Raw genomic sequence first — 15,002 nt, forward strand, 5'->3', positions numbered from 1 at the left:
CCCACCCCCCCATTTTTTATTAATTGTGCCAAATTTACATTCTTAGAACATATAACATTTCCATTCAGTTTGTCATTCTATTCATCACAATTGTTTCATGTTAGTTATACTGTTAAATATATTCAGTGCTCACTACCAATTCTTTTGAATGATTTTCAGGGGAAAATGCTAAGTAATGGAGCCCTGTTGATCATGGAATTCCCATAACCTTTTGATCTGGGCTTGTTAATTCTTCCTAATAGAGAATACTCATACGTCCAGGCTGAACTTGGAAAAGAAGTACCAAGTTTTAAATCCTGACCCAAAGAGAGAAAAGGTTGATTTTCATTTTTCTTTTAGTACTCTAGAGGTGTGGCATAGTTTTACATTTTTTATTTATTAACATTTTTAATACTGTCACTTTTTAAAAATGATAATGCAGAGACTTAGGACTAAGAAGATACTTAAACATAAGGATTTACATGTTTGTTTTAATTGGACATCAAATTTAGTTGAGCTTTCTTAAAACCAGGGCAGTAAAGGAAGTAAATCAGTGACAGTACTTGACTCTCATGTAAGAAGCAAGGGAGTTTGTCATTTCTTCAGATAAGTTTTTTTTTAAGATTTTTATTGGAAAAAAAAAGCCATGTATAATGTAAATATTGAGTGAGGTTACATGAAATATTCCCAGCAACACCTAGAATAAATTTAGAAATGGATTTGTAGTGATAAGGCACAACATTTAACTATAGTTTTCATGAGACAGACTAAAACTAGTGATGTCCAAGGAGGATACGTTATCACTTGTCAAGATAGTGGTTCTCGGCTTTTTTTCTCTTTACCTCAATATATTTGGACATTTGAGACATACTCCCATCAGTAAGAGTGGCTTACAGAGAACGGTACATAGAGTTATGAAGTGTTTCACAGTGCACTCACTGTAGCTGTGCTCTCTCCGCTGGGTGGTAGATTAGATAACATATGTTGGATAACAGCTGCGGGTTTGATGGAGTCCAGGAATGGGAGATGGGGATGGGACGAAGAGGAAACAGTTTTTATTGAATGTCTGTTATGTTCCAGGCTATAGAATTAGATTGCCTTACACGCATCATTCCATTAAATCATCACAGGGATCTTATGAAGCCATTATTTGTATTCACATTTGTGGATGGGGAAGCTGAGGTTCAGAGAATTAAAGTAATTTTGCCAATTTTACAGTTATTAAGTGGTGGAGCTAGGAATTCAAAATCATGTCTGTCTTGTTCTAACGCCCATGCCTTTCCCAAGCTTAGAAGAGTAGATAGGTAAACTTGTCTTTTCATTTAACAGATGGTTTTTGATTATTCTCCGTGCCCAGAAAAGTAGATACAAAGATGACTTTAAAACAATTTTGATCTTTAAAGAAGTCCTGTTCTAGTTAATGAGACAGATGCCTCAGGTACATAGCAGAATCAAGTCAAATTGATTGCTGGAGTGGGTCAAGAGAATTTTAGGGAAGTGAAACGAATAGAATCCCTGATACATTAGCATGTCTTGAAAGAAGATTTAGATAACTTGAGAAGAGTTTGGGTTGAATAGGTTGTAGTTTTAATTCTAATTTGCTAAAAAGAAAAAAAGAACTAAGCCAAAGGGAGAAAAAAGAGTGCCAAGGAAAGCAAAAAGCTGGGTAGGAGAGGAAAAGTAATCATGGTTTCTACATAACTTTGTTGGGAATAGTATTCATATGTATTTATAATAATGTAAGTATCAAATATTTATAGAACCTGAATTACTATCTCTTCAGAGGAAGGAATAGGAAAGGTACATGTCTGTGATGGGGCAGTGAGAAGAAAGAGAGAATATGCTATTTTACATATTGAGGTTATGTAAAATATGGATATTGAGGATAATGCCTAAGACTGAAAAATCAAAAGGTGCCAATTCAGGTTTTTTATTTTAAGTATGTGGGAGTAAAAAGCACATCAAATAATGAGTTTTAAAAAAATGAAAATGGTAGGGAGTAAGACAGTGGATTGCTTTATTACCTTGCTTTTTTACCACAGACTTTGTAGAGTTAGTTAATTCTAAAAATATTTATGCATAGTGACATAGTGATAAAAAGCATTTTAAAACAAAGAACAAATTCAATAAATTTTAGTAGATTCAGAACATTTGACTCTTTTAAAATTTATTGAATTTATTCTTTGTTTTAAAATGGCTAGAAATAAACATGGCACCCCACTCCAGTACTCTTGCCGGGAAAACCCCATGGACGGAGGAGCCTGGTAGGCTGCAGTCCACGGGGTCCTTAAGAGTCAGACACGACTGAGCGACTTCACTTTCACTTTTGACTTTCATGCACTGGAGAAGGAAATGGCAACCCACTCCAGTGTTCTTGCCTGGAGAATCCCAGGGAGGGTGGAGCCTGATGGGCTGCCGTCTATGGGGTCGCACAGAGTCGGACACGACTGAAGCGACTTAGCAGCAGCAGCAGAAATAAACAGGGTTTTATTATTCTCTCGTATCATGAATTAATATAAGTAAGTTTTTCAGAGACATAAGTCATTTATTTAATCTATCCATTGTGGGTGAAAGATCAAGAGTAGGTCAGATCTTTAAAAGGCTGAGTGAAGCATCTTAAAAGAGAAAACTATAAATAGAAGTTAATTAAATATTAAGTATATGTTTATATTTATAAATAAGTAACATACAGATATTTATATCTATATTAATTTGAATGTTTAATAATAATAAATATTGAATAGTTTTATTTTAAAGTTAAAGAAAAAGTTTCATAAATCAACCTTGATTGACTGGTGTTATCATGTTGGCTTCTTTTGTGATGTGTAAATTATGTTTTTCTAAGTACATTTAGTAGGGACTTAGAAATTTTTACTGTCTGACTTTTTACTCTATCAGGATGTAGATATGATGGATCACAATGGGATGACACCTTTAATGTGGGCAGCTTATAGAACACATAGGTATGTAACCATTATAAAATACTTATTCAGATCATCAGCATGATAAAATGTAAAACAAGTGATGAGAAAAAGCAATTAATGTTATACTTATTAATATTTAAAATTCTTAGAATGAATACATAGTATATAACACAGATTATCTTTTTGGATATTTTGAGTCTTTATGTTTACCTTTATGTTGGTAATTGTAGTATCCTTAAGGTAGTCTTAAGCAGTTTCCAAGAATGGAAGATGCTACCTTCTTATTAAAAGTATAACTCATTTTTTATATGACTTGCATATTGGCAAGTTTAACATTAATAAGTTGCCTTAAATCATTTTTGGAACAATCTAGATTTAAATTTAAAATTTTAATTGTTTAAGTATTTAAATATTAATGACATTAACTCCATGATGTAGAATATAAACATCAGGACCAAGTGTGCTCTCTCTTGGGACTAGTTTACGTTCTGTGATGTAGAACATACTTAATTCTTCATGTTAAAAATGTCTCATTACTCATTATAAAGTTGTTGAAAATAGGTTAGAATAGAAGCGTTCCAAGATGGAATATAACCACAGTCAGTTTAGTGTCTGTAATGATTTCTATAATTGAAATTAGGGTTGTTGTTGTTGTTGTGTTTTTTTTTCCTTTTCAGTGTGGATCCAACTAGATTGCTTTTAACATTCAATGTTTCAGTTAACCTTGGTGACAAGTATCACAAAAACACTGCTCTGCACTGGGCAGTGCTAGCAGGGAATACCACAGTCATTAGTCTTCTTCTGGAAGCTGGAGCTAATGTTGATGCCCAGAATATCAAGGTAAAAACAGCCTTTATTGATTGTGCTTTGTGAAATGTGATTACCAACATTGGAATTCTTCAATAGAACTTAGGTGTTTTAATAGACTGTCAGAGGTGGAAGAAACTTACTTACCCTTAACCCTTTGCTTCCATGCAAGAATTTGTTTTGAAAAACTAATTTATTTATTTTCGTCTTTTAGTATTGAAGTATTTTTCATATTTTGGTGACCTTTTCATTAGTGAATTCTTACTGACTTTTATCTCTTTATAGCTGAATAGATAGTTTTCTGGTTTCTTTAAGATTATTGCACTAAGATCCCACATGTGGCACCACGCAACCTAAATAAATAATATCATTGCAGAGAATCACAGGTTTTTATCCCAAGTATGCATAATAACTTTCAGTAATTTCTTGACTTGGTCATTAATTGTCTTATTTTTATAAAGGTCAAGACCTTTAAATTTGATAATCACCTTTATGATATTTATAGGAGAATTTCTCTCCCCTAAATGCTGGAGTAATCCAAGAAAAATGAACCCAAAAAGTATACAAAATGTTAACATTTACACTCTGAACATTTTAGAAATTTATAGACATTTTTATGAATACCTACAAGACAATCTATTGATAATCTTAAATTTTGATTAACCATTTTCAGTGTTAAAGCTTGTCTTTTAGCAACAGACTTTTTATGTGAAATGACTTCAAAATTTTAAACATCTTTTAATAATGTGCCTTCTTAAATAACTTTGTACTCATTAACAAATGTTGTTTAATTTTGACTATAAGCCATAGTATTTTCTTAGTCATGCCTCTTAAATTTCTGAGGAATATATGCTATTTAAATATGAAAGGAATTTGAACTGCATAATAATCTAAAATGGCAATCAAAAAGTTGGTTATCTCCTGCTGGATCAGGGCATCTTTTTATGTAGCAGTGAACAGTTCTTTCTCTGTTTGATTACTCTGAAAAGATTAAACTACTAAAATAAAATAGCTTAGACTAATTTATTTATGATTACAACCAATTTTTAGAAATGAGTCTCTGAAAGTACTTATTTAAAAGTTAATATCAAATATCTTATTGGAAACGCTAAGAAATTGAGAAAAGCATGTATTTTCTTTTACTTTTTTTCAATTTCAAGTCTTTTTGTCTCTACCCAAAGTGATCAGAATGGTCTAGTTACCTGCTGGTAAATTTATGGAAGGAGGACAGTCAACTTACCCTCATGTCTGACGTGTGATGAGCACTCTTCTAAGTTTTGTTGACCGAATGAAGATTCTTGTCTTGAGCTTCCCCCCTAGGCTGGTTTTCATGACTGTGCTGGCATACCTCTCTGCCACTTGTGAAATCATAGAGAGAAATTTTTGCTTTTCGAAACATTTTAAAGTAGGAAGTTCTGAAAAGTTCGTAACATCGTAATCAGTAAATTAGGCTGATCTCAAGGCCTGTAGAAAAAGAAAGGAGGAGTTTGATTAAACCTAACCAGTATCCCTATGAGAAAAAATTAACGAGATGACCTTATATTTTATGATCTGAATTGCTTTAGAGTGTTATTTTTCTTCTCTTAGCTACTGGATAGCCATTCCTAAAGATTTCCAGTATTTAGTGTTATATTTTAACCAGTTTCACTATGGCAAATAGTGTATGTCCATAGACTTTGCCAAGAATCATATAGATATGTTGAAATTACAGTAGTACCAAAGAATTATGACAAAGTGACGGCACAGTTTTATAATTTGAAACTAGTAGTATGTATTTTCAGAGCGTTTAAAATTATCTTTTCTTAGCATATAAAAGTTTAGATAACTTCTCTTCGGTCATGAACTTTTAGTATTTGAGATGTGGTTTGTAAGTTTAATGTCTTTTCATCTTGTACTCAAAATTAACCATTGTATAAACTTTTGATAAGCTTTTGGCTTCCCAGGCAGCTCAGTGATTAAGAATCTGACCGCCAGTGCAGGAGACTGGTGGGCTACCATCCATGGGGTCACAAAGAGTCAGACATGACTGAGTGACTAACGCTTTCACTTTCATACAATTCCCAGGTGTAGAACATAATGATTTGACATTTGTACACCTTGCAAAATGACCAACATGTCCAGTAAACATCTATCACCATCACAGCTGCAAATTTCTTTTTTCCTGTGATGTAAACCCCTCAAGATTTGGGCTTCCCAGATAGACGTAGTGGTAAAGAACCTGCCTGTCAGTGCAGTGTGCCTAAGAGACACAGGTTTGATCCCTGGATCAAGAAGATCCCTTGGCAGTGAGGGAGGGCTTGGCAACCCACTCCAGTATTCTTGCCTAGAGAATCCCATGGACAGAGGAGCCTGGTTTGCTACAGTCCAAAGGGTTGCAAAGAGTCTGGACACAACTAAAGTGACTTAGCACGCAGATGATGCAAACCCTCAAGATATTTACTCTTAGCGACTTCTGAATATGCACTAGGGCATTGTTAACTGTGGGCTTCGCTAGTGGCTCAGTTGTAAACAACCTGCCTACCAATGCAGGAGATGCAACTTCCATCCCTGGGTTGGGAAGATCCCTCTGGAGGAGGAAATGGCAACCCTCCCCCAGAATTCTTGCCTGGAAAATCCCACAGACAGAGGAGCCTGGCAAGATGCAGTCCATGCAGCTGCAAAAGAGTTGGACTTGATTTAGCAGCTAAATAACAACAACAATTATTAACTATGGTGTCATGCATTATATCCTCGTGACTTCTTTTTTTTTTTAGAACTGGCAGTTTATACCTTTGACTCCCTTCGCTAATCTCCCCAACTTCCCACACTGTCTACCTCTGGCATTCAGCAGTCTGTTCTCTGTATCTATGAGCTTGCGTTTTGTTGATGTTTTGTTTTTAGATTCCACATGTAAGTGGTATCATAAGGTATTTGTCTTTTTCTGACTTATTTGAAGTGACACTGTTTTTAAAGGAAATAAAATCTAAGGAGTTGCTTCAGTTGCTCAGGGAGCATTTATACTTTCAGAGTAAAAGCAATCTTTTTAACCACACTGGTGAAAAAGTAGATTTTTGTTTAAAACTGTAATTTTAATGTGATTAAAAGGGTGAAATAAGTATCAAATACCTTTTCTACTAGAATCTGACATTCCTATTATGTTGAAGTCTAGTCACCTGCTAGTGGAGCGTGTTCATTCATCCAACAAATGTTTGTTCAGTGCTGGGCAGTCAGTACTTAAGATAGACAAAGTCCCTATTCTCTCAGAAAATTACACTGTATTAAGGAAATAGACGACAAGTAAATTAACAGACACACACACAGAGGCAAATGTGGTCATGATGAGGGCTAAGGGGGCTGTGTCAGGTGAGAGTGATTTGTGAATGCCTCTGAGACACGTGATCAGTTAGATATATGAGAAAGTACGTTTCATGTAGAGGAACCTACAAGTGTGAGGCCCAAGGCCAGGAATAAGCTGGTCATGTTAGAGGTGTAGAAATGACAGCTTTGACCAAGCAAGAGTGGCTGAGAGAGATAGGTACCAGGCCATGATAAAGTACTTTAACTGTATTCGCAGTCATGAGAAGTAGTTGGAAAGATTTTTGTAGAATTGTTATGTAATCTTTGTGTTTAAAATATTTCTTAAAGATTATTTTGTTATTTGGAGAATATATTGAAGAATTAAGAAAATGAAAGGGGATGTATTAAGATCAGTTTGGTTCTTGTAATAAATCAGGCAAGTGATAATGTTACTTTTGCCTGAGATTGAAGTGATGGAGAAAAATGAATGGTTTTGGAAATGATAATTTAGAGCAGAAAAGAAAAGGTAGATTAAAAATGAAGGTGAAAGAAAAAACATCAATGATTCAGTTTTGGCTTGAATAACTGAGTGTCCTGTGATACATGTTGAAATTGTGAAAATGGAAGGAAATAAGCTTTTTTGGGGGCAATAGAACTTGGTTCTGCTTTAGTCATATATAATTTGAGATGGTACCTTTTAGCTATGTGGAATGTCACATAGCTATGTGAAAAATTTGTTAAATAAAAAACCAACCTAGATTATTTGTCCTGGAATTTGACAGATTAAGTTGATTTATAGCTGTTTATTTTTCCTTTTTTCATTTTAAGCCTTGAGAAAGTCTGGTTGATAAACATGAATTGTACCAAGATGGAGCCTGTAAATCTGGATATGGCTTTAATAGCTAATAAAGTTACATTCTTCAAAGAATATGAAAAATTATACTTTATGTTTTAGTATTTAACTATTGATTGACTCTATTTCTTCTAAAATAGCTATTTCCTAAATAAAATAAAGCATAAGTTTCTTAGGAATCTGTCTTTATATCCTTGTAAATTAGTTATTTCACTGTTTCAGTTCTTTTAATATATAAACAAATGATTCTTTTATCAAAATAATAACTTATTTTGGAGATATTATTAAATGATAGGTAACTTTAAAATGACTAATTTTATCCTTAGAAGGATTAGGAATGACCATATACCCTCAATTAGAGGTTCTTAATCTGGGGCCCACCAGTGGATTTTGGTTAAGGGGTAGGTCCATGAGCTCTAAAATTGTTAATGAATAAAATATCAGCATTTTTCTGGCGAGGAAGTTGCCAGACTTTCATCAGACATGCCTTAAAAGAGTTTAAAAACCATGTCCCTAATTAATGGTTACAAAGAATAAATCTTCTGAGGTAGTAACAATAGTGGGAGAAAGTGATTTGGGATACTTAAAGAAACATGACCTATGCAGTAATCCCTTTTCATGGTAGCATCTCATTTGTGGATTTAAAAATATATTTCACCTCCTTACACATGTTTTTGGTTGATAAATTCAGATGAATTGAGTTTGGGGAGGGCAATTAATCTTGAGTGCTGCCTATATATTTATATTTTTTTCTTTCTAAAATTATCAAAGGACATAATTTTTAGCTTGTGCAAAATGTAAAATTCCTGAGCTTTGTTAATTAATCTGTTGAAAGACTTTTGTATGGTTTCTTGAAAAGAGCTAAGAAACTATTTTCAGAAAATAGTTTTCATTACCTCTTAGGTACCCGACCTTGATGGTCTCCAAAGAAGAACTTTCCTTAGTTTTAATAATGAAATTCAACCTCACTTAGGCAAAAAGTGATCTTCCACCTTCCATAGTGTTTATCTCACCAAAACCCCTGAAGAATATCTTTTGTTACTAGTTAGTTACATACTCTAATACTCCATGATTCTTGTTACTGCTCTTGTTATTATCACTTGCTATTTTGGCTAACACATGGAGTGTTCAAATATAGACTTGACTTGGAACCTTGGTTTTAGTAGAATTTTTTAAATTAATTGCTTGTTTATTTTGCCAGCTGAATAAAAGAACTGTACAAAAGTAGTCAGATGACTAGAGGAGTAGTTGAAAGATTTCTTAAAGCTCCCTCCATCTTTTTATCTAGGCAATCCTTAGGTGTCACATGGCCCTCTAGTGGAAGGGGTGCTCAGCTGGACCGAGGCAACTGCAGGATATTCTCTGGGAGTTGTTACCCAAGGGATTGCTTTTATTCAGGTAATCTTTCAGTTTGGATTAATTAGCTGGTTCTGACAACCTAGGTGATAGAATTTTGGAATAGGTAAGGAGACATTTTAAAGTAAATATCCCTGTTTGTGGAAGATTCACCTAAGTTAGCCCATTTCTTATTAAATACTATTGATCTTTTTATTAAAGGATTGGTTAGGCTTTTTGTTTTTATTGTTGTGTTGTTATTGCTGTTGCTCTGGTGGTAGTGGTGTGTTTATTTTGTTGTTTGATTCTTTATTTTTCAGTGTTTTTTTTAAAATTGAATAAACTATATTCCATATTTGATTAATAATTATCCCTCTTGAGTAAGGCACCCAGGCCTCCTTATTTCTTTATTTTCATCCAGTTTTAAAAAATAAAATTTCAGTATTATTTCCCCCATTTTTAAAGCAATTTTGAATATTCATCCTTAATTCTTGAAATTTTGGCAAACAAAATTATTTTTTCTTTTTAAGGAAGTAGATAAAAGTGGAGACTATGAAATAGAATAAAAATGTAGGTATATAACTACCAAAAGGAGAAATATGATTTTTAATTAATAAAGGCATAAAGAAGCATAAATTTAGAATTGGGGACACTCATTTCTTGTTTCTTACTTCCTTTAAAACATTTTAGTTTTGGTCATTTATACTTCCTGGCGTTCTTTTTCTTGCAATTAAAGGAAGCTGCAAGTCTCTAACATGAGATTAACTTTTTTGTTACTGCCCTAGTTCTCTTTGGAAGTTTCTGGATGGGTGAATGAATTTAACATGATCAAGAATACCAATATAATAGTAGAAGTGGAAGTTTTCTCTTTTTCTTCTCTCTTCTCTTCTTTAGACTTCTTTCATCACTAAAATTAAACAGACAGATTTCTGGCAGTTTGTTATTACAGCAGGATGGTTTGTAGCAATAACTATTACTAATGAAACCCTTAAAGAATTTAGAATAACTGCATAAACTTAGTGATAGCCTCTGATCCAGCAGGTGCTAAAATACCTACTTTTTGATTACTCTCTAAAATAAGTTAAAATGCAAGCCAGAAATAGTCTATAGAATAGGATGTGTAAATATATTTTCTGACTTTACCTTAAGTGGAAAAACATAAATATATCATTTAGAGTCTTTAGTAATTGACTTTGCCAAATGTAAAAAGAATGTTAATGAATTAATAGTGCTGTCCGTTTATCTTTGTGGAAGTGCTTTAATTTTAGCTAGTAGCTAAAATATTCTACTTTTTCTTTGTTTTCTTTTTTTTTTAATGTGAATTTCTTCTGCTTATATTATCAGGGCGAATCAGCACTTGATTTGGCAAAGCAGAGAAAAAATGTGTGGATGATCAACCATTTGCAAGAGGCACGGCAAGCAAAGGGATATGACAATCCATCTTTCCTTAGAAAGCTGAAAGCTGATAAGGTAAATCCATGACTGAAGATTTTCAACAGATAGTCTTTTTAAGTAAAATTCATAAGCATATTTTCTTAGCATGTGTATAGGCTTTAGTTTTGGTATTGGCCAGTGTAGTTATTTTAAAATATTATTTCACCCAGATGAATAAAGGTAGACACCGAAGTTTAAGAAGGATGGGTGCACGTGAAATTGTTTAGATGCCTCTTCAGTACTAACAAACTTTAATTCAGCGGGCTTTTGTTAAGTTTTTATAGAGAGATAATAAAACTTTTCCTTTTAAGTGTATTTGTTAGTATAATAATAAATTGTGAAAAATCTTAGTCCTTATATATTTTGAAACTACTTACATCTCTATAGTTAATTTAAGCTTTCCATTCTTTTGTAGTATGTTGTAACTTTCATTGAGAGAGAGAAACTTACTATTCAGTTCTCTATAGAAAGCTCATTTTAAACCTTCCATAAAATCTTCAGTTTTAAGCTGTTTGATTTTTGCCTTAGTTGCCTAATTGTATGATTTCAAAACTAAGAACATTTTCCCCAAAAGAAGGATCTGTATTCCTTAAAAATTTATTTCCTTATAAGAAAAAATTAGCTGACTGATAGTTTTTTTGATATATCTAAATAAATGATGAGATATTTGATAACTTGTCAGTAATCACAATTTGAATGGCATGGCACCCCACTCCAGTACTCTTGCCTGGAGAATCCCATGGACAGAGGAGCCTGGTAGGCTGCAGTCCATGGGGTCGTGAAGAGTCGGACATGACTGAGCTACTTCACTTTCACTTTTCACTTTCATGCATTTGAGAAGGAATTGGCAACCCACTCCAGTGTTCTTGCCTGGAGAATCCCAGGGACGGCGGAGCCTGGTGGGCTGCCGTCTGTGGGGTCACACAGAGTCGGACACGACTGAAGCGACTTAACAGCAGCAGCAGCAAGCCTTGGGTATCATATATGTCTTATTCAGGCGGTTCTAATGGTAATACTTTTTATATAAAGTTAACACTGATCTATTTGTTACCAAAACAAAATAAGTTTGGGGTAAAGGGAAACAGATTTGAAAGCATGCCTCATTGATACATAGGATTTAGACTTCCTTGATGTCCTAATGAGCTGAAAAGTCCATTGGTCCATTACTTAGACATCAGAAGAATTAGATTTGTAGTTTATAAACTTGGCCATTTTCAGCCCCATATTTGAGGCCGATGAGCAGTTTTTGCATGTCATACCATCTTTTCATTTTACTATTTAGGTATGATATTAAAATAGTTAATTATTTATTGAGTGGGCTCAAAAGTTTCTTCTGGTTTTTCCATACAGTGTTATGGAAAAACCACAACAAACTTTTTGGCCACCCCAATACTTTGATGTTGCTCTGTCCTCTAGGATTTAGAGCAGTTTTGCTCAACAGGGTAAAAAGTGGCTAATTTCTCATAATAACTAGGCCACTAATAAAAATGTCTTTTGTTACTCTGGAACATCTCATTATCTTTATGCTTTCATTTGCTTAGTTAAATTTTAGATGTTTATAAAATTATTTATTATAGCAGTAATGAACTATATATCACTGTTACGTGTTTGAATACAGTTTCTTTTAAGAAGAGAGCTGCATTAAAAAGTTCTGCACAATTTTATTAACATTTGCATATATTATTGTGATCAGTTCAGAAGTTGTATATTCCTGGTTTTTTTGTTTTAGCTTTTTGCATTAGTAGCTTTAAAAATATTATGTAATCTAAAGCAATCACTAGATAAAAATTCATGATTTCATGAACTGGGGCTTTGTTAAATTAAATATTTGCATTTGTATAGACTATTCTCTTTCCATCTCACATTAGAAAAATTTAAATTATGAACATGACTTGATTTGCTAGTCTGTGAAGTATGTTCTGTATTTAAAACTAAACAAGAAAACGCCCAAGACTCAATAGCTTTTTACTAAAAATAAGTCAGCCCAAAAGGAAAAAAATTATTTTTGGACACTGATAGTAGACAGATATGAAAGGAATCTTGATGAGTTATAAGGAAATCTCTCAATTAGTGTTTCTCAACATTTAAAAACCCAGGATCCCTTCTGTTAGCAGTGAAAATCTCACAAGTATTACTCTCTAATGTTTTTTATTAATTATGTGAAAATAAATCTGGGAAGATGGAGTAGATGTAGTTTTCCCTATTCCTTCCTTCCAAGTACAACTAAAAAACCTGGATATTATGTACAAAACAAATATAGGAAGACTGAGGATGGAGAGAAGAAGCCAGAGAGTTAGGGAGCTAAGGATCCAAAGGGTAACGTGGTGGTGAGTTCCCTCCTTTTTCTTTTTTTGCTTCGTATTTTCCAGAAGAGAAACTGACAAAGCCAACAACCCAGGATCATGAATGGGTACAGACAAAAACAGCTCCCCCAAAGGCTTGCCCTTAAGCCAGAGACCACAAAAGAGACAGCGTATTTGGCAAGGTAGAAATTTTTAGAAAATAAATTTCTGCTACAGCCAGAAACAACAGAAAAAGCTGTGGACCCACCCTGACTCATACCAGCAAAGACCCAGCTTTCCAACCTTACCACGCTATAATGATGGGCCCCAGCTTCTCTCCTGGGGTGGTGTCAGGGAAGGTTGAGTAGAGAGCCGGGATTTTTGTCCCCACTGGCTGTCAGTGAGGTCCCATCCCCTGCTGTGTTAGTGGTGATCACATAGGAAACAGGAATGAGGCACTCCCAGCCAGGGAGGGCATCCATGGAGGGGGACCGGGGACTTGGGAGCCCCACCTCTGCCCATAAATACTAAGGAAACCCCTCCTCAGTGTCCGTGAAGGCCCGCTCGGCATCCTGGACTTCACCTCACCTGCCAGTAATGAGAAGGTGTCCCCCTGCCTGCATCAGAGGAATCCACACGAAAGGCTTAAATACGACCCAGTGTCTCATAATACCCCAAACGTCTAGGTTTCAAACAGAAGTTGTTCATCAACACAAGAATCAAGATCTGACTGAATGAAAAGAGAATCATTAGATGCCAATGTAATATCGAAGATGTTAGAATTATGTGACAAAAGATTTTAAAACAATCATCATAAAAAGCCTTCGGTGAATATTTATGAACATACTTGAAACAAGTGAAAAATAGAGGCTTAGTGAAGAAATAGAGATATAGAAATAGACTGTAAATAAGAACCAAATGGAAATTGTAAAACTGAAAATTAAAATAACCAAAAATTTTTTTAAAAGTCAGTGGATGAGTTCAACAGCAGAAGAGAAGAGAGAAGAATCAATGACCTTGAAGACAACAAAAGGAGATAAACTGATGAAAACAAACTAAGAGAACCTTAGGGGCCTGTGTTTATAACAGTATATCTGACACTGATATGATTGGAGTTCCAGAAGAAAAGAGGGTGGGGCTGAAAACGTGCTCAAAGATATAATGGCCAAAAAGTCCCCAAATTTGGCAAAAGACAGACTTGTAGGTTAACAAGTAGAACAAACCCTGAACAGAGTAAACTCAATAAAATCCAAACCAAATGTATCATAGTGAAACTTCTGGAAAGTAAAGACCAAGAAATAAAAATCTTAAACACCCCTTAGCAGTAGGGATAAAACCAGTAACAGTGGATTTCTATTCAGACGCTGTACAGGCAGGAGCAGCTGCTGCATTTTCCAAATGCTGGATGGAAAGAATTATCAATTCAGAATCCTATGTCCAGTGAAAATATGTTTCAGGAGTGAAGGAGAAGAACACATTTTTAGATAAAAGAAAAGTCAGAATTTGTAGACCTCAGTCCTGCCCTGAAAGTGGCTAAGAGACATTCTTTAGAGAGACGGGAAGTGATAAAAGAAAGGCTCTTGGAACATAATATCAAGTAAGCAAAATTACAGGTAAATACAGTAGACTTTCCTTATTCTGCATCTTCCAAACTATGTTTGACAGTTGAAACAAACATCACATTATTTTGCCGTGGATCTAAATGCAAGTAGAGAACTGATTTGAGACAACCTATATTGTAAACGGGTGAGGACAGAGGAATAATAATGGAGGTAAGGTTGCCACACTTCACTTAGATTGGTGAAATGATGACACCAGTATACTGTGATAAGTTATATTTATATTGTACTTAGAATAACCACTAAAAAAGCTATTCAAAGAGATACAAATTCTGAAAAGCTTTTATAGATAGTTATGAAAAGTTTTTCAGTAACTCACAAGAAGGTAGGAGAAAGAAAATGGAAACAAAAACAGAACAAATAGAAAACAAAACCGGAGAAGGCAATGGCACCCCACTCCAGTACTCTTGCCTGGAGAATCCCATGGGCGGAGGAGCCTGGTGGGCTGCAGTCCATGGGGTTGCTAAGAGTCGGACACAACTGAGCAACTTCA

General features: G+C 34.5%; 1 protein-coding gene across 2 annotated transcripts in view; it reads left to right on the forward strand.

The window, feature by feature from the left end:
* The window catches only part of ZDHHC17 (zinc finger, DHHC-type containing 17), a 100,205-nt gene that overhangs the window by 54,434 nt on the left and 30,769 nt on the right, over positions 1-15,002 (forward strand). For both annotated transcript variants that reach the window (XM_010833869.1, XM_010833870.1), the window contains exons 6-8: positions 2,878-2,942; positions 3,581-3,743; positions 10,519-10,644. In XM_010833869.1, coding sequence (XP_010832171.1) covers positions 2,878-2,942; positions 3,581-3,743; positions 10,519-10,644 — 354 coding nt within the window. The remainder of the gene's footprint in view (positions 1-2,877; positions 2,943-3,580; positions 3,744-10,518; positions 10,645-15,002) is intronic.

Source organism: Bison bison, unplaced genomic scaffold, assembly GCF_000754665.1.
Source record: "Bison bison bison isolate TAMUID 2011002044 unplaced genomic scaffold, Bison_UMD1.0 scf7180017863950, whole genome shotgun sequence".
Lineage (NCBI taxonomy): Eukaryota > Metazoa > Chordata > Mammalia > Artiodactyla > Bovidae > Bison > Bison bison.